The sequence below is a fragment of the Gracilinanus agilis genome, chromosome 2 (genome assembly GCF_016433145.1).
Source record: "Gracilinanus agilis isolate LMUSP501 chromosome 2, AgileGrace, whole genome shotgun sequence".
Classification (NCBI taxonomy): Eukaryota; Metazoa; Chordata; class Mammalia; order Didelphimorphia; family Didelphidae; genus Gracilinanus; species Gracilinanus agilis.
The window spans coordinates 662502283-662523077 of record NC_058131.1 but is presented as its reverse complement, the minus strand read 5'-3'; the positions used below and the strand labels follow the sequence as shown (position 1 = coordinate 662523077).

The 20795-nt window shown below is 42.2% G+C and overlaps 1 protein-coding gene across 2 annotated transcripts in view; it reads right to left on the bottom strand.

Annotated features, from left to right (window-relative positions):
• Positions 1–20592, bottom strand: part of RASGEF1A (RasGEF domain family member 1A) — a 40220-nt gene extending 19628 nt beyond the window's left edge. For both annotated transcript variants that reach the window (XM_044665800.1, XM_044665801.1), the window contains exons 1-3: positions 20435–20592; positions 13731–13913; positions 5181–5303 (exon numbers count right to left, since the gene is read on the bottom strand). In XM_044665800.1, coding sequence (XP_044521735.1) covers positions 5181–5303; positions 13731–13913; positions 20435–20461 — 333 coding nt within the window. In that variant the 5' untranslated portion in view covers positions 20462–20592. The remainder of the gene's footprint in view (positions 1–5180; positions 5304–13730; positions 13914–20434) is intronic.
• Positions 20593–20795: the final 203 nt, after the last annotated feature.

The following is a 20795-nucleotide window of genomic DNA, read 5'->3' as shown; positions in this document are numbered from 1 at the left end:
TCTTCACATGGAAATCTGAGAATTAAGGACATAGTATGACATCAGTAGCTCACATTTGCATAGTGTCTTAAGACTTACAAAGGACTTTCTATGTGCGAAAAATCATTAAACATCTTAGTTTCCATTATGGATTTATCTATCACTTCAAATTGATTTCTCTTTTCAGCGTATTATTTTTCAGGTATTTCTTTCAGATTTTCAGATCTTACTGGTGTAGAATTTTGCCACTCTGAATTTGATTTGACCCATCCTGAACTCAGCCACCTTGGACAGAGGCCAGTGTCAGTGACCAAAAACAAACTAGGGCTCAAAACATTTCTGGTCATAGTGAATTAAAATGATCCCCCTTTCAAAGTTTGGCTTGAGGCTTAAAATGTAAATGTAGGCTGCTATTACCTATAATGTGGTGTCATAGGAGATGCAGAGAGAGGGAAGATGGGAAATGTTTGTCTAGGGACCAGTTCTCAGCAAACGACTGCATTTGTTGTTCTGAGTCATTTATGAAAAGACATTGGGTGGAGAAGCATGAACCAGTGGGAGGATAGACTGGGGGGAGAGGAGAGGAATTTCACTAATGACCAAAACTTTGTGAGGCAGTCATTTTAAGCATCCTACCACCCTAGCATCAGTGCCGTCCAGTCATCTCTCCTTCACATGGGCCATTCTATAGTCTCCCCCACTCTATCTCATGTCCTTCCCTAGCCTTCTGCCTCAAGCTCTGAGGCAGACTATTATAACTAATTCTCTTATCAGGGAAGAGAATGTTATTCCCTTCTGTCTTTCCTAGATCATATTACCTTCCAGAGTGCATATGTTCCATTTCCTTCCATCATTTAGTCAAAAGTCTTTGAAAAGGTCTCTGAACTGTTCTCTCCTATTCCAGAGAAACTAAGGGCTCAGAAGTGTTTTTTCCCCTCAATTTGTAGATTCAGTATACCACCCATTTTTCAGTCAGAGAGCCTCAGTGATCTTGACTGCAAAATGGGGTTAGCAGCAGTGGTCTTGGTTGGGAGTAGATAGTCATAAGGGTTGCCTGAGATAATAATGGGTTTAGGAAACATGTGGTATTCTCTGGGAAACTGATTATTGCACAGCTCTTTTTCTATCACCGTAAGAACCAAAAAAAGTTTGGAAAGAAAAAGAAGAGTTAACTATAGCACTACTACAGGGGTCATGCTGAATCAAAACAACTGAAAGACTCAACAAAAACAACAACAAGGATAGGCCTATGGAGAGTAGGATTGGTATAGAAATATTGCCCTATGGAGAGGAAAGAGAGAGAGAGAAAGACAGATTGAGAGAGACAGAGACAGAAAGAGAGACAGAAAGAGAGAGACAGAGAGAGAGAGAGAGAGAGAGAGAGAGAGAGAGACAGAGAGACAGAGAGACAGAGAGACAGAGAGACAGAGAGACAGAGAGACAGAGAGACAGAGACAGAAAGAGAGACAGAGAGAGAGAGAGAGACAGAGAGAGACAGAGAGAGAGAGACAGAGAGAGACAGAGAGAGAGAGACAGAGAGAGACAGAGAAACAAAGATATAGACCCAGAGGCAGAGAAATGGATAGAAAGGTAGAGAGAGATCTAAAGAGATGAGAAATAGTCCTGACCCTGGTGATTTTATCTTGCCCATGATTAGGGGCATCCAAATGGGCTTAGCATCTGAAATTCAAGTTAAACTAGGTGAGAACAGAAGAGGATTTAGGGATTTAGGGCTAAAGCCTGGAGTGTGAACTGACAGCCTCTACAGCCCAGGACTTTTACTCTCTGGGAAGGAGCTACTGTCTTCCTCTACTTCTGCTCTCGAGGCATCACATGTTTACTCTGTATATACAGACAGAGGTTTCCACTTCCTACCAGTGACCTCGTCATTGCTTGCACCTTTCAGTTTTCTAAAATGTTTGTTCTAAGTTGGTCATCTTGAGTACCTCGATTTCACTATTTGGCTTTCTGACAATTGCAAAGTAGAAGTTCGTTTCAGTCATCGAATAGAAACCAAACATTGGTGAACAACCCTCCTTGTTAAGTGTATTGTAAATTCCGGTATGAACCAAGAAACAGGACCATCCCTTTTGGTCTGCCACAATTGGCTAGGACCTGTAATCAGTACTTGGGAACAAGACCAGTGCCTTTCTAGGCTTTGAAAAGGAAATTATGTGGTCACGATGAAGCAAACACAGAGTTTCTCTTTCACTATGTGTCACTGTATCCCAGGGTGCTTTAGTAGGGTCACTGGAGTTGATTGCATTAGAGTTGGAAGTGCTTTGTCTGCTCCTTGACTGAAAATCAGTTTTCCTTCAAGCATTCCTGTCAGAGGTCAGGGTAGGAATGGCTTCATTCAGAATCCACTACACAGAGATTTGGTCCCTTTGCTAATAAGACCTTTGTGGACTTCGCATTCTTCAAAAGACAAATTTTGTGTTTTAAGCAGAGAAAGACTAATTGCAGCAGTGAACAAAATGTAACTTAGAGAACAATAAGCAATCTCTGTCTCTATCTTTCTTTCCATCTCTTAGATGCAGGGCCCTTAGGGGAGAAGGTGCATCACTCTCAAAGTTTACAGATATATTGCTTTTAAAAAAAACCTTTCCTCCTGTTGTAGAATCCTTGTGAAGAATTGTTTCCAAGGCAGAAGAGTGGCAAGGGCTAGGCATTGGGGATTAAGTGATTTGCCCAGGGTCAGAGAGCTAGGAAGTGTCTGAGGCCAGATTTGAACCCAGGACCTCCCGTCTCTAGGTCTGGCTCTTTATCTTTTGATCCTCCAAGGCTTATAGAGCAGTTCAATTCAAGAAAACCAACTCTGTGAAAAGTTTGCTTGTCACGCTGCTTGCCTTACTGGGACAGTCCCCGTAGGATACCATCCAAACCAAAGGAATGCTAAGGGCTGAGTCTTCCTCGTCTTGCCCAGGATCAGCCTTATAACTTATACCCCTTCTGATCAGGACGTCAGCCATGTAGGCTCTTAGTTGCAATGATTTCTTTCTAACACTCATGAGCCTCACTCTGCATCAAGAGTAGACATTTCTCCATGGCTTATGGGTTTGATTGGGAGAGGCCAGAATTATTGGGACAGAGAAGATTCAAACTGAAGGAAACTGGAAACAAGACACAGTAGACTTCAGGAGGCTTTAAATTCTAGCATCCTCTCATTAAAAAACCCCAAACCGCAAGCTGTCTGGAACCTTCAGGATACATGACTACAGAGACCAGCTCTTCACTATATTATGGGCAGAAATGCAGTTTAACCTCCTGAATGTCCATAAATCTAATACTGGCCTCCTCTGCAGGATGCTGAAAGTCCTTGATCCTAGGCTTCGAAAAGCATGATGGCTTAGGAGTCAAGAGATCTACATCGTCATTCCAATTCTGCCATTATCACTTTCTGGTCTTGGGGAATGAGGGTTTGACGATGTCACTTTTCTCTGCAGTGAACTCCAGTGGCTCCCTATTATCTTTTAGATTATAAATACAAGTGCCTATTCGAAGCATTAAAGCCCTTCACAATCTGCTCCCAGCTTTATTACACATTACATTTCCTTTCATGCATACTTGAGTTCATCTAAACTGACCTTTGGATGGTCTCTTATAAATGACACTCCCATCCTGCTTAATTCTGCTTTTTTGAATCCCTGGCTATCAAGTGCCACCCTTGATACACATGAACACTTTCCTAATTCTCTCCCACCCCCATGGATGATCCTGCCTACAATCCCCTTTCCCCCACATGTGATCTGCTTCCCATTTTTTAAAACCCTTACCTTTGTCTTAGAATCAAAACCATGTATTGGTTCTAAGGCCTTAAGGGTGGTAAGAGCTAGGCAGTGGGGGTTACGTGACTTGCTAGGAAGTGCCTGAGGCCAAATTTGAACCCAGGACCTCTTGCACCTGGCTCTCCATCCACTGAGCCACCTAGGTGTCCCCTGGTTTCTATCTTACATGCACCTATATATGTGCATGTTTTCTCTCATTCATAGAGATCAAACATTATTTTTTGTCTTGATATCTCTAGGATTAGCATATAGTAAGCACTTAAATGTTCAATAATTTAATTTTTCTGGGCTTCAGTTTTCTCAACAGCAAAATGAAGAGGAGTTAGGAGATGACTTCTAAAGTTCTCTCCACACTCTTGATTAGAGAAATGCAAATTAAAACAACTCTGAGGTACCACCTCATACCTAATAGATTGGCCAAGGTGACAGTAAAGGAAAGTGATAAATGTTGAAGGGGAAGTGGCAAAATTGCAACATTAATGCATTGCTGGTGCAGTTGTGAACTGATCCAGTCATTCTGGAGGGCAATTTGGAATTATGCGCAAAGGGCTACAAAACAACTGATCCAGCAATACCACGATTAGGTCTGTATCCCAAAAAGATTTTTAAAAAATGGCAAAGTATTAATAAATGTTTAAAATTAAAAAAAAGGCAAATGACCTATTTGCACAAAAATATTCATAGCCATTCTGTGTGGCAAAAAAAAAAAAATGGAAAATGAGAGGGTGTCCCTTGAATGGAGAATGGCTGAACAAATTGTGGTATATGATGGTGATGGAATACTATTGTGCTATAAGGAACAATGAACAGGATGATTTCAGAGAGAGCTGGAAAGACCTACATAAACTGATGCAGAGCAAAATAAGCAGAACCAGGTGAACATTGTACACAGTAACAGTAATATTGTGGAATGATCAGCTGTGAAAGACTTGGCTACTAACAGCAATACAAAGAACAATTCTGATGAACTTATAACAGAGGAAGAACTGTTGGAGTAGGAATGCAGATGAAAACATATGATCTATCCTTTATTTGGGTATACGTTTTGGTGTTTTGGTTTTATAAGATTATTCACTTATAAAAATAAATAATATGAAAACACGTTTTATATGATAATACACATATAAATCAGATTGAATTGCTTGCCAGCTCCTAGAGAGGAGAAGGAAGAAGGGAGGAAGACAGTTTAGATTATATAACTTCAGGAAACTCATGTGGAAATTTGTTATTAAAATAAAAATAATTTTTCTTTTAAAAAATAATAAAGTTCCCTCCAGCCTTAACTTTCTCCGATTTTGACTTGCCTATGATGGTCTCAATTTGTCCTGTTAAATGCAAAGTTAAGAATGTAATCAAAAATCCCTCTGCTCAAGATGGATAGAGGAATTAGAGCCCTGTGGCTCCAAGCTTTACCTTTTCTGTCTCTGCTTCCAGCTGCTGCTTCTGCTTGGTACAGATCTGTCCCACCTTGGCCAGAAGGTCATATGGAGGGATGAAGATACGAGAGCTCAGCAGGAAGGTGAAGATATAAGTCCTCTGTCAAGATGGGGAAAAAGAAGAAACATTTCAGTATTTGGTGGAAGCCATTTCCCCAGTGGTGTTGAATAAAGCCCCACTTCTCACTTTCTTATGAGCCTTTTCTGAATCTGGTCCAGTGGTTTCCAAAGGTTCTGTGAGATCTTGAAAGATGTGCCACAGATTTTATGGAACATACATTTGCAACCACAGGCCCAGGTTGTTTGACTCTCTCATAGCTTGCCAAGATTTCTAGTGGCAAAGAATAATATCATGCCTTAAGCAAAAAAAAAAAAAAGTCTGAGATATACTATCTTTTTCCAGGCCACTGATCTGAAAGATAAAGAGACTGAGGCATCAAGATGCAAAATGATTTAGTTAGTGGTAGACCTAGTATAGAACTCTGGCATTCTAATTCCTGGTCCAGGGTCCTTTCCAAGTCAGACATACTCTACCTAAAACTGTTTTTTTTAATCTTTACTTTCTGTCTTAGTAATAACTCCATGACAGAAGGGCAAGGGCTAGCAAAGGGAATTAAGTGACTTACCCAGGGTCACACATCTAAAAAGTGTCTAAGGTCAGATTTGAACCTAGGTCCTTCCAACTCTAGGTTTGGCACTTTATCCCCTGGGCTACCCAGCTGCCCCTAACACTGTTAATCAGTTTCACAACCATGATACTAGGTGAAATGATGTTACAAGAAACAAAAGAAATAATGTTATAAACTATAAAAAAAGACCAGCATTATACTGAGCTTCTACATCTTTATAGGAGGAGTTAGTTATAATACATTCACATATTATACATCATTTTAGTTAGAATACATTACATTTTGAAAAATGACTGCTTAGGAACAGCTCAGTGGCTCAGTGGATAGAGAGTCAGGCCTGGAGATGGGAGGTCCTGAGTTCAAATTTGACCTCAGACACTAGAGATGTGACTGGGCAACTCACTTAATCCCAACTGCCTAGCCCTGAAATGGATACTTAGCATGGATTCTAAGATCAAAGGTAAGGGTTTAAAAAATTAATAGCATTGCTTAGGGTAACTTTGTGTGGAGATGGTTGCACACCACATTGTCTGATGAGAGGCTCTTCCTAGTGCTGAATTTAGGTCCTTCTCGTTGGCTATGTCAGTATCTCATCATCATTTCAAAAGCATTTATTTGACAACGGGGGGCATCCTTTCAAGCATTTTCAAAATAGGACCACCTTCGCTGCACAAATGTTGTTTTTCAAGAGCCTGTTAAGTCCAGGAAGAAAAAAAAAATAAGACTTGTCTTCTGGAAATTTCATAAAAGAGTATGTGGTTCTGTTTATGAAAAAGATTTGTCCCAAATGGAGTCCTTCAAATGCCTCATTTATTTATTTAGTTTTGATAATCATGAAGAGAATATGTTTTATTTGAATAGAAACAAAGGAAGGAGTGGCATAAAACTTAACATTTGTGTTGTTTGGATGCTCTCGAATGACATATCTGTCCAAAGGACCGTGTCATTTGGAAAACACTTGCCAGTAGAAAGGGAGCCAGCTACTCTAGCTTATAATTTATAGTGAGACCGTCTGCTGCTTCCCCTTGGGTCCAAAATAGCTGGTTTAAAAGCAGGCAAGAAAATTTGCATGAAACAAGTTGGACCTAAGATGTATTTCATATTGAGCTTTGCTGTGAACCACCTACCCATTAGAACAAGAAAACCACATCATGACTGGAGCAAATCTCCTACTCACAGCATCTGATCCCCGCTGATGAGTGTTACCTAGCAACACTTGTTACTTGTTGGGGTAGGGTACAAATACCCACTGAAACACCAACAGAACTCTGGGTGGCAAGTGGTGAAATGAGTCATCGTGAGCGTCAGAGAACTAGGTTTGTAATTAAAAAAAAAAACAAACTTGGGAACTTCTGAATTTATTCACCCATGTTTCCATGTTGTGCATGGTTCACACAGAACTTCTGCTTTTGATAAAGAACCCTTTGATTTTACAGCTGGGGTAATTCCCCTTTTTTAGTAACAGGTGTTGAAACAGTGGCTTCTCCCTTTTGCTTCTAACATTCAGATGTCGAATCTCACTATGAATGGGATCATTAAGCCTTTGACCATAGAGGGGTTTTGTTTATTTTTATTTTAAGGATGAACCTGAAAGAAGTGACAGATGAAACCTCAGGGAGGGCCAGAGCCTGTGGGAAAGCTTTAGTCTAGACCCATGTTGGCAAACCTATGGTACATGTGCCAGAGGGGGTTGTTCTGCTCCCCCTCTCCACTGCTATCATCCCACATGCTTTTATTATATTCAATTCAGGACATTTTCCACTTCACCCACCCCTCTGCTCAGCAATCCAACAGGAGCACTTTCTCCCTCCCTTGTCTGGGGTAAGGGGGCAGCTCACGTACATGTGAGGGGTTGCACTTAAGGCACTTGATCTTCAAAAGGTTCATCATCACTGGTCTAAACCAAGATTCTTTGTTATTGAACAGAGGAAAGATGATGCTAAAACAACCTGACCAGAACATTGCTAGGAGTAAGGAAGAACAACAGATTAGAAAGGACAAGGCTAGGTGGAGCAGAGAAAAAGATTCAAGAATCACTCTGGTGAAATTTTTATAAATGCTCCAGTGATTAAAACTGGTTGAGTTAAATTGCAGATGAAAGGCAGTGTACCATAGTAGAAAGAATCTTGGCCTTGGAGCAGGGGAGATCTGAGTTCAAATCTTGACTTCCCCACTTACTATCTATGTTATCATAAGGAAATAATTTAATTTCTCTGAATCTCAGTTTCCTTATCTGTCAAATGAAGATAGTAATACCTATAGTAGATGCCTTTCAAGGTTTTAGTGAGGATCAGATCACACACAAGAAAAAAACTTTGTAAATATTAAATTCCTAAAGAAGTGTCATCTCTTACACAAGATTACTATAATTGCAGAATGACTAATATCTAGAAACTTTTTATGGACTTTAATATTTCCAATTGATTATGGAAGTAGCTTAATTGAGAGGATGAAGGGCTATTGAGGTGATTCCTCCTTCTCTGAAGCACTGGGTATGTTTGTACAACTTGAAAATGGGAATGACTCCCCCACGCAAAATATTTTGTTCCCCTAGAGCAGTGATTCCCAAAGTGGGCGCCACCGCCCCCTGGTGGGTGCTGCAGCAATCCAGGGGTGTGGTGATGGCCACAGGTGCATTTATCTTTCTTATTAATTGCTATTAAAATTAAAAAAATTAATTTCCAGGGGGCTAAGTAATATTTTTTTTTCTGGAAAGGGGGCGGTAGGGCCAAAAAAGTTTGGGAACCACTGCCCTAGAGGGAGGGTTGAAGTATAGTCCTGTTTGCTTAAGCTACACCTGAGAAATCTCACCAGCCTTTGGTCAGAAAGAAACCCTTAGTGGTCACAGGGAAAAGTTGTGTCTTCCATGTCCTTTGGAGAAAAAAAAGAGGCCACATGGGATATCAGGAGGTAGCAACCTCTGCCTCATTTTTTCACACTAGCATGTGGCAGCTAGGTGGCATAGTACATAGTGGATATAGTGCTGGATTTGGAGTCAGGAAAACCTGAATTCAAATGGTACTTTATGTTCCTAGCTATGTGATCCTGAACAAGTCACAGTTTCCTTATCTGTAAAACTGGGATAATAATAGCAGTTACTTCCCAATCTTATTGTGAGGATCAGATGAGAAAATATAGGCAAAGCATTTTATAAACCAAAATGTGTACTATATAAATAATATAGATTCATTTATTTATTATTATAGCCCTGAAATAGGTCCTTTTCCTGGTCTTGAGCCCCACCCTATTAATTACTTAGAATCATCCCTTTAATGTTCTCCTATGACCATCTCCTTGAGAATTTAGCTGAGAAATCACCGAGCTTATTAGGGAGGGACATAAGCAAAGTTAAGAGTTAGAAGGAAATCCTGTGATAGGATGAATTCAAAGAAAGGCAAGAGGTCATTCTGGGTCTATTCATTCTGAGACTCCACCTCCTTCTCTCCCAAATTCAAAGGGCATTTGCCCAGGGGCTGACGGGGGCGCCTGCATGGATGGAACTTTTTGGAGGCTGGGTTTGGGGTGAGGAGTGAAGTAGCAAAGCCCTACTTTTTGGAAATGGCCAGCTGGTCTAGATCATCTGTTTGTTTTTCCTAGCAAAAGGTCTTCGTTCCTACGGGAACAAGAAGAAAGAACTTGCCCATTCTACAGAGGGCACATATTTGAGTGACTCCCATAGGAATACGGAAGATGGAGAGTGTTTAGTCACTGCACGTCTGCAATACTAGTCATTATTCACCATGAAATACTAATCACTAGAGCAGGGTTGACTGATGGGCTCTCCTTCCTCGTGAGGTATTTCTTGCTTTCTAATGACTATTAGAAACAAAATAAAATACAATACAATAAAATAAAATAAAAGCTAACCCTCCATAAAGCTATCTCCTAAATTCTCCTAAAACCTTTGGCCTGACTCTTCTTTTCTCTGAGCCCCTGTCCCCCACCTCTCCTAGGCAGGGGTTCAGTAGTTTAGGAAAATGCATCCAATTTGGTAGATTTGAAACATTTTTTCTGACCTTGGATATACCCAGGATTTCTTTATTAGTGTTTGACTTCAGTTTTCCAAGCATATTTGTAACCCTCAGCTGAGTCAAACTTGTGCCCACTCCAATGCTGACCTAATAGGGCCTTGGCCAAGAGTATGAGGTCCTGGTCCCCAAGGAAGGAATGGAGCAGAATAATTTGGGTCATCCCTACTGGAAGCTAAGTAGTTTGAAAGCCTTTGGGAGCTGTCAGTGTCTGATTTGCTCATGTAATTTAGCTTCTTCCTACTCTCTTCTTGGTGAAAGAGGCATCAATAGAGTTGAAATACAAAGCCCTGTGTACTGCAAAGAGTTAAATGGAAGAGAATCTGTAGTTATTTACTGCTTCCTTCCCCACAGTGAGGGTGAAGTTGTGGCCCCACTTATCACTCACAAAAGCCAACAGGTATTTGTGGAAGGAGGTGGCAGAGGGGAGATCTAGGAAGGGGGAGGAAAGGGAGAGGGAGAGGGAGGAGGAGGAGAAAGAGAAGGTAGAAGAGGAGGAAGAAAGAGAGAGAGAGAGAGAGAGAGAGAGAGAGAGAGAGAGAGAGAGAGAGAGAAAGAGAGAGAGACAGAGAGAAAGAGAGACAGAGAGAGAGAGAGACAGAGAGAGAGAGAGAAAGAGAGAGAGAGAGAGAGAGACACAGAGAGAGAGAATGAACCTATATAAATACTCTGCACTCAGAACTGTTCAACCCAACACAAAAGGAGTTAGTGCTTCCTGAGTGAAAAGGCAGGCAAATACCACTGATGCCTACATGGGTTGCTAAGAGACATCATTAATTAAGAGAAGGAGGAGGGGGTGGGGAAGTAAAGCCCAGGACCAAAGAGGGAGCTATTACTTTATGTTCGAAGAATGTACCAATGTTGTTTTGAGATGAAGAGGGAGGGAAATGGGGAAAAAAAGTTTTGTTTTTGCTCCCTTTGCCCAGTCTGTATTGTAAGGGATCCGTCTGCCATGCGTCTTCAGACATGATGGTGGCAGGGACCAGTACATTCCATTCCTACACTCCAGCACAGAGGATTCCATGTACAAAACAAACCTCCCAATTTAGATACAAGCTCATATGTTATGCCTGTTTCCCATCTGCTCAGACCAACTTCCCTGAGCTCTGAGCTGATAACACATCCATCTACCATCCCCACATGGTTCTCTTATCCATTCTTTTGGTCTAAGACTTCCCTGAAGAGTTTAGCTCTCTCTCAATTACCCAGAGATCAAAGATCTAACTTGTCCATCTTTGTTTCTATTCCTCATGACTGTTATTTAGTCTTTGGGTTCACCTCTAAACAGGTAGTGAACTCAAGAAGGAAAAAGAAATGCCACATAGATTGACCGGTCCTCTTAGCAGATGTTTCTATAAAATTATTGAGCTAAAGTGAGTCTGTTGAAGATTTTGCTTATCTATAGGCTCTATCATTTCTAGGATCAAAGATAATTAAGAAAAGGTTGAAATCTTTTACAGCTCTACCATTCCTGGAAAATTGGGGGGTTCCTCAGGGTCAAGTATTGTTCTGGTGCTCAATGACCTTGGCTGGTAACAGGATTAGGGAGTAAATGGCATTCTTCTGCATTCCTCCAGCTCTTATTGCCTGGCAGGAAAGTGGGCTGGAATTGGAGTCCTTGCTTGGGTTGAATCATTGCCTTTTATAGTTCTGAGCTGAGTGTCCAGGGTGAGCTCAGTGACCTGAGCTGTGGGTCATTTACCCTTTCAGCCTTGATTTCCTCATCTCCATAATATATTCTCCAGTTTGATAGGGTTTCAGCACCAATTATGTCTATGCTAGGTGATGTATTAAGGGACACAAAGTAAAAAATGATCCAGTCTATAACTTCAAGGAGTTTACATTCTATGAGGGAGGAATATATGTATAAAGTTATATACAAAATATGTACAAAGTAAATAAAAAAGGAATTTATAGGAAGGAAGGGAATGAACGTTTATTAAGCACCTACTATATGCCAAGCATTGTGCTAATAGCTTTATAAATACTATCCCATTTGATCTGAACAACAACCCTAGGAGGTGGGTGCTATTATGATTCCTAATTTATAGTTGAGGAAACTGAGGCAGACAGATTAAGTGGTTTCCTCAGGGTCATATAGTTTGTAAATATCTGTGGTCTTTTGGACTTCAGAACCAATACTCTACTGAATGCATGACCTAGTTGCCTCCAGCAGAGGAAGAGCAGCTTATTAGATATGAAATCTAGATAGGCTCCTGTACATGTCACCTAAGTTAAGCTTCAAAGGAAGAGAGGATTTCTATAAGGTGGAAGTGAGGAGTGTACTCCTGGCCTAGGGCACAGCCTATGCAAAAGTGTGGAGGTAGGAGATGGTATGTCATGAATTGGGAATGGCAATTAAGCCAGTTTGACTGAAATACAGAGGGAGTAAAGGAGAAGATTTGCATTCAGGAAGCCTGAAAAAGGTAAGCCGAAGCCAGATTGTATTTGCTTTCAAAAACCAAATAGAAGAGTTTTTTGGGTTTTTTCCCCCATCTAGAGACAAGAGGGAGCCACTAGTACCTGCTAAATTAGGGCTTGATGAGGCCAGTGCTATTCTTTTTAAAAAATGGATTTCATTGGTAGAGAGGCAGTGCAATCTAGTAAACATAGAGCTGACCTCACGTCACGTAGCTACTGTCTGCCTTAGTTTTCTTTTTTTTTTAACCCTTAACTTCTGTGTATTGGCTCCTAGATGGAAGAGTGGTAAGAGTGGGCAATGTGGGTCAAGTGACTTGCTCAGGGTCACTCATCTGGGAAGTGTCTGAGGCTGGATTTGAACCTAGGACCTCCCGTCTCTAGGCCTGACTCTCAATCCACTGAGCTACCCAGCTGCCCCCCTTAGTTTTCTTAACAGTAAAATGAGGATAGTAATGGCACCTTCCTCTCAGAGTTGTTGTGAGGATCAAATGAAAACATTTTAATAAAATGTTTGGTGCATTGCCTGGCACACAGTAGGTACTTTAGAAACACTTGTTCCCTTCCCTGTAGAGCCGGTGCTGATCTACATTGATAGATGGCATTTCTGAAATCATATATCCAGGTTTTAGGAATATCAGTTTTTTTCAGATGTGTGTACAGGGTAGTTTAGAGAGAGGAGAGAGGCTAAATGCAGGGAGACCAGTTTGTGTGGGGGGACATATGTGTGTATAAATGTGTGTTTCTTGGGAAACAGCCATGTATACAGAATAGCACAGACACAGGCAGGAGGAAAGAGAATGCTAATAACTGGGGAGAGAGGGAGGCAAAGAGAGCCTCCTTTAGGGCTCTGAAGGCTTTTAAGCTCTTGGAGGACAGGTGGAGTATTAGGGCCAAGGTGAGTATGTTCATTTTGTTTGATCACCAGCTACCTCTCTCCAGCATTCTAGGTCAAAAAGCTTCTCTCCTTCCATGGATTGCTTCTGAAGTCAAGAAGGAGCAGCTGTTATTGGGCTGAGTCAGAGAGTTGCTCCAGTGAGTGCTGGCCCTTCAGGAGGTTTTATGGAAGGTGAACTTGCTTCTGCCTCTCAGGTGGATTGACTGACTGAAGGAAAGCTCCAGGGGGCACCAGAATTCTAATGTGAATGGGTCTCCTGGATTCCTGCCCTGGCTAGGAATCAGCTTCACCTTCATCTTAAGTCCGAGTGCTCCCTGAAGCCACGTCCTTCTCTTTCTAAGTTTTGCCTTATAACAGGATTTGGTAGCACCCTTGTTAATCCCAAGGAGGTGGCCAGGTTCTACCTACCTGTACTTTAGGAACAGAAGAGTGATTAAACTATACTAGCTAATCTCAAGCAAATCTTCAAGTTGGGTTGTGCTAAAGTGACTGGCACGCCAAGTACAGAGAAACCCAATCCCTTCTCCCCCACCCCCATCCAGCAGTCTACTTACATCTGGATAATAGTCCACGGTGGGGACTAGGTGCTCAATCAAGGCTTCTAGGGATCCGGAGATCAGATTCCCATCCTGGAAAACGAGGTCTCCACCACTCCGCTCACCCATGTCTGGCTGCACCTGTCCGCTACAACTAGACCCGAGCATACTGGAGAAGATTGGTGTCTGGGGCATAGTTTCCTAGATGGGGGGGAATAAGAGGCCATAAGACATCTCAAAGACTCCCTTTATGTGAGCTCCCTCCTCCTCAGGTTGGCTGCATGTGGGCATTGTACAGAAGCTACATATTTGAGTGATCTCAGAAGGGCTAGGGGAGGGAAGAAAATATGCATCCCACCACCCACCTACAAGATGCCTTTGTGGCTGAAGTGAAATGCCAGTGTTCTCGTTTCTCTCTCTCTCTCTCTCTCTCTCTCTCTCTCTCTCTCTCTCTCTCTCTCTCTTTCTCTCTCTCTCTCAACTGTTAGGCTCTCCTTTTCTCCTTTCAAACAATTGGTAAATTTTTTACCTCCCTGGGATTGTTTTTAAAGCTAAAAACCCCACAGTCTGGGACTTCAGCTCCTTTGAAATTTGCAGATTGACCGTGCAAACAGCACCATGGGAGAGATCGCTGGCCTCTGCTGTTTATTGTGCAAGTGATAACTGCCACTCTTTGAGCTCAAGACCAGATGTAGACAGAATGTGCCCCTATCTGTCATGCCTGAGAGGGAGGGCTAATCCCAGGGGAGAGGGCCAGGTCAAGTTCATATCTGTGGCTTATTTTCCTTTGAAAAACCCAACAGAAGAAAACCCTAGCAAAGCTTTCTTGGGTTGGATTTTCCTGGAAAGCTACTACTGCATTTCCTCTTAAGGGAACCCACTGTGTGCACCCCGACTGTGTTCAGCTGGGGAGCTCTTGGCAGGCCAGTGTGGTCAGAAAACCAGAGGTCCCTACTCAAACAGGCAACACAGGACCACGGTTCAAGGAGGACCTTCACACAATTTCAAAATTGAAAGGGACCTCCAAGACCATCGAGTCCAAAAAGAATCCCCTTTACATGATCACTGACAAGTGGTCATTTGGCTTTTGGTGAGAAAGAGGCATTCTAATGATTCTAATATTTATCATTAAAAAAAGACTCCTTTCATCAGACTGAAAGTTACCCTTCTTTGTTTCCATAGAAATGCAGAAAGGGGAAGATGGTAGGCTCGGAGTCACATGCTAGGCTGGGTCAGAGTGGAGATGAAAACTTGGGCATTCTTACTTCCCAGGCACGTGCCCAGCCCCTGCCTCCAATCCCGCCTCTGTATGTGAGCATAAATATAGCATTCTAAATATGGCATTTATGGACTAGACAATAGACCCGTTCACTACCACACTCTGCCTCCTTTGCTCTCTTTTCCAGTATGTGGGCATGCTTGCCCTTCTCATCCTGCCCTTCCCATTCCTTTTGCCCCATTTCTCAGAGGAAAGAGTGGAGGTATTCTCCCCCCCCCCCAGTTAAATGGGTAACCTGGCTGGCCAAGTTGAGCTGTCCACAGCCCCAACTCAAGCTGGGATTTCAGCTTTGCTTGCCCTGGTGGGCTCCTCTTCAGCTAAGACTCTAGACAGTATAAGTGAAGACCAGAAACTAAAAACAAAGTGGGCTCTAAATTTCACTGCCACCACCAACTAGGCCGGGATTTCAGCAATATTCTTGGCTCCATTTTCCTTCAAGGCTATCCCCTCCCCACCCCATCGTCCCCCCTCTCTTCTAGACCACATTGTTTCCTTGCCTCAATCCGTGAAGTTCACTATCAAGGAGATTCAGGACTGTTGGAGCACATGAGTGGATCCAACTAGTAATGGGTCAGAAGAACTCACTACATATTTGAAGAGCCCATAGTCTTGTCTATTCCTTTAAGCTGCCCCATGAGAATTCACATTTTTACTTTACCCCATGTGATTTTTTTTAAAATGGTGTTCACATGTAAAACCCAGTGGAATTACGTGTTGGCTATGGGAGGGGGTGGGACAGGGGAGGGAAAGAATATGAATCTTGTAACCATGGGAAAATATTCTTAATTAATTAAAGATTTAAGAAATTAAAAATTAAAAAGCCTTAAAAAATAAAAAATAAAAATAAAAATGGCATTCAATCCTTGGACCCAAACGGCAAAACCATAAAAACTAAAACTCAGATACCAAACCAAAGTGTTATTTCCTCAAAATCCTTAATATAAAATATATTCAAGGGATGATAAGGCACCTGAAACTGGAAGAACCGACTACCAAGCTTTCTTATTCACCTCCTTAGGGATCTTAATGAGTCTGTGCCATATTATTTTTCCATCTGCCTATGCATGAAATAAATACTTTCTACCTGTGCCTTGGGAATCCAGAAACCAACAATTATTAAAGTAGGTGATCAAGGAAAAAGGAAATGAACTTATATGTTCTAAAATATTTATAGTAGCTCCCTTTGTGGTGGCAAAGAACTGGAAATCGAGAGAATACCCTTCAGCTGGGGAATGGCTAGACAAGTTGTGGCATGTGATTGTGATGGAATACTATCGTACCGTAAGAAATTATGATCAGGTTAATTTAAAAAATCGATGGAAAGACCTACATGAAATAATGAAGAGTGAAAAGAGCAGAATAAACAGAACATTATATTGAGCAACAGAAATACCTCTTGAAGAATGACTTGTATATGTCCACCCGCAGAGAAAGAAATGATAAATAGAAATAAGCAAGACATAGTTTTATATCTACTTATATCTTTTTGTCAAATGATGCCTTCTCTAAGAAGAAGGGAGGGAGTTATCTGGGTATTGAATGTAAGAAACAAACTAAAAAATAAATATTTTTAAATTTTTCTTACTATATTCCAGGAACTGGGTTAAGCTCAGTGACAAAACTCGAACAAGCCTTTAACATCAAGGAGATTATATTCAAACAAGGAAGACAGCAGGCACACATACAGATTCATACAAAGCAAATATAAAGTAATGTCCGAGGAGAAGGCACTTCCTAAGAGTAGTTGGGGGCTACCAGGAAGGGCCATAAATAGAAGGATGGATAAGGTAAGGGAATGTCCAATTGAGTTCATGCCAGCTATAAAGAACAACAAAAGCATGGAGTCAGGATGGTATGGAATGTACCTAGAAGGGATCAAGCAGTTCAGTTTGGCAGAGCTTGAGTTATTCTAAGTAACACAGACACTGTCCATTTCTTGGTGGCTTTTGTCTGGCTCACCTGAAAGACATCAGCCAGGCAGTGATTTCCTCAGCATGATAAGGGAATCCTTCCACCAATGTAGCCCTGGGTTATTTCTCCTTATGCACCCGCAGGCAATTCCACTGGAGTGATTTGCCCATGGCCACAAAACAAATAGATAGCAGAAGTGGGATGGATAGAGCCCCTGGTCTTCTTGCTGCCAAGTCCAGCACTGCAGTCAGTGTACCAGCCCTCTACTCAGGCTAAAGCCCTCCTTAAGCCTCATTAGACACTTATTTAATTCAACAATTAGTTATTGATTACCTACTATGTGGTTAGCACTGTGACACCTGAAGTCTTGTCCTTTTCTTTCTGATTCCCTTGATGGGTGTAATTTTTCACCTCTACCGATTATAAATGTTGGATTCTAAAAAGCTTATAAACAACTGTATGTCGCCTGCCAATTAAGAATGTAAAGATGTGGCAGGACTGTAAATGTTGGGAGGAAAAAAACTCCCAACAGACTAGGCACAGGGAGCTCCCAGTCACCATCAGGACCTGAATCTGAGCCTTCTGATAGCCCTAGAAAAACAATGAAAGTGTTCAAAGCTGTAAATATTTTCCTGGGTCATCAGAGAATGAATATTCTCTCTGCCCACACTTATTCCTGTTCTGATTCCAGTCCTACCTGCTCCTGTGGTAACCAGATTCAGAAAAGGCAGAAACTGGTTGATGGTGGAACCTGACTGTTGTGTCTCCCCAACCCTGGCACTGGAGAGAGTCCCACAGAAGTGAAAGAGAAAATGGAATATTCTAGACTTCATTTATTTGTGGGCTAGAGGGGCCATGGTTCTTTTTCAAAGTTCCTTAAGTGTGGTCTTCCTTCTGATTGGTCAAAAATATGAGGAAATCACACAAACATAAATACGTGTGGGTGTTTTAAAGTTCACCTTCCCCAGAGGTTTCAATCAACATTAAACATTAATTATACATTAAATTAATGTAAACATTAAAAAATCAACATTAAACATTAATTATACATTAAATTAAACATTAAAAAGTATGAAATTTACTATTTAAAAATATAACTACAATAATGGCAACCACTCATGTGAAAATTCCCCAACATTTTGGTTGGATTTTTATTATTATTATTATTATTACTATTATTATTATTTAAACAAGCGGAATGCATGGGTCAGAACAGTCTAAGGAGCATACTGGAAGGTCTGGAAGTTATCTTTTAAGCCCACCCACATTTAGAAAGATGAGGATAGTTTGTTCCTCTGTGCTTTTTGGTCAGTGTACACACTGTACAGCCCAGTCATGCTCTGATCAAAAGGGCACACCTACATAGGAAATAAGGAGTCAATGCCAAGGCCATGAAATACCAGTCAAAGGATTCTCTTGTCCACTCCCCCTAAACACCTGCCTTAACAGCTTCATTCGAGTAGGAAGAGGGGAAAGAAGAACAAATGCTTTCAGATCTCCTGGCATCTAGACCTCCCCCAAAGCAAAGAGATGGTCATAAATTCATGGACACGGGTACAGGGGCATCAGCTGATAGTTTTGCTCTTTGTCACCTACAGAACAGGTAAGTACTAATCTCTTCACCTCCAGAGAACTTCTTCCTCAGCTTGCTTTTACTCCAAGACAACATGACTAAGAAGTCTTTCAGAGTAAAATCAAAATGCAGAGAATGTGGCAAATGCCACCTAATGATATGGAATGTGAGCAGGAAATAGAACGAAAGAGCTAAGTACTTCCTTGTTGTATTAACACAGGTGTGTCTGTCTCCGTGGGCCACGTGTGGCATTAAGTCCCTGTTAGGACAGGAGACCCAGACACCTACTCCTTGACTCTTGGGTAATTGGGCTATAATTAGGGTTTGCACAGTCATTAATCCAAATCCACCACCACATTGTAGGCTAACCCAATGCTTCATGATCAGCCCTGACAGGAAATGAATGAGTGCTAATGGTGCAGTCAAGGCTAATGAAGTCCAGTCCAAGGCTACCCAGGTATTACTGGGTAATAAGCCAGCTTCCTGGAAATTTTAAACAGAACTCAGGCTATTTGCTCTGGCTGGAATCTGGAAGGAGGAGCAACAAAGTGGAGGGTGAGAGGAGGTGGGAGAGGCTGTGCCTGTCTCTCAATCCTGCAGATCCCAGGGGTCCCAGTCAACTAGGAGTTAGAAGCCCCTGGGGCTTATTGAGCATGGGGCTTCCCAGCAAAAACGCAAAACACAAATAACACTGTCAACATACTAATGTGACTCTGGTGACTATATTCTTGGAAGCAAACAAACAAAAACTCTTCTCTCCCAGCCCAGAGAATACTGCATCTGTTACTATAAACGGTGGCTTTCTAGGGCATACACTGCCTATTTCATCACTCCTGTCCCCTTTCCTACTTAACTCCTTGCTCCCTGGTAGATTTTCCCTCACCCAAACCAGCCACCAAGAAGGACCCCTTCCTGGATTCACAGAAGAAGGTTCGTTTACAGGGTTACCCTTTACTTAAAGGTGTATTCTTCTATTTGCTTCATCCCCAAATAAAGAGACATGTAAATGAACACACTTGAATTTAACCAGATCTGCCCAAGATTAGGATTTCTTAATCCTTTTTGTGTCATATGCTCCTTTGGCAGGCTATAAATCCCGAGCCTTGGAAATCCTTCTCAGAATCAGATTTTTAAACGTCTAAAATAAAATACTGTACATGGGATCACAAAGGAAAACTGCATTGAAATATGGTTATCATAATATATACATAAACATTTTCAATCAAGAACCTAAGTATCCCTGACTAGGATTGAATAATTTCCCTCTGTCCCAAAGACACTGAATGGAGCAGGATCCTCTCTCCCCACCAACTTCAGGTTCTCCCTCATTCTGCTCCGACCAGCTGCTCTGGCTGACCTCCTGAGCTCCCTGCAACCCAACAGATCCATCTGACCAGGAAATAGAAGTTCTGCCCGCCTGTGACACCCCCTCCTTGACCCAGGCAGATTCCCCTGGACTGAGGACAGCAGACTACTGGATAGAGCACTGGACTTGGATTCCAGGATTCCGATCTTCACTCAGTATTACCTATAACTATGGCTGATTCACTCAGTCACTTGCATTTTACAGATGAGAAAACTGAGGGTCAGAGTGTGGCACTAGTTGGCCCCCAAGGTCCCTTCCAACCATCATTCTAGGGTCTTAATGATTCTCTAAGCAGTCAGAGCAAAAAGTGCACCATCTTCAAATGCCAAAGAAGCAGGTGTACCTTCGAGCCAAGGTCTTTTCCAGGCAAATTCTGCCCCTTACTGTCTCACCGTCTCCCTGACCAAACACCAGGGGGAAAATCCATCCTGAGCACTGTGTGGATTTTTAGAAAGATCAGAGGGATCTCTGGCTGCCCCCATCCTTTTGTTTTCCTTGGGAGGCTTCCACACCTGAAGTATGCCTTTAGCCAAAACCCCAGCCCCCTTAACTTAGACTCATTGCCCAGTGCCCTGAAGGACAAGAAAACTTACCCTCATTGTCTTCTGCAGTATGTACATAAAAGCCTGGGATCAGGCAGCAAGAAACTCTGAGTGGTGACCGGGGACAGAGAGGGAGCTTTAGGCTGTCAGCACTGGGTTCCCCAGCTCCAGCTGGCCAGAATCATCCCCTCATTCCATCCCAACCCAGGTTCTTTCTCCTTGTTTGTTGTGGTGGTTCTCCTGCCCGTCCTTCTGCTTGCCTGCCTGCCTGCCTTCTCTGCTTCCCGCCAGCTCGGCTCTGAAGCGCCCCAGGCTCTTTAGGCTAGAGAACAGAGAGCCCGAAGCTGACGTCAGGTCCTGCCCAGGCCTGTGGTTGGCTGAGGGGAGGGCTGCCTGATTCAAAAGCAGCCCT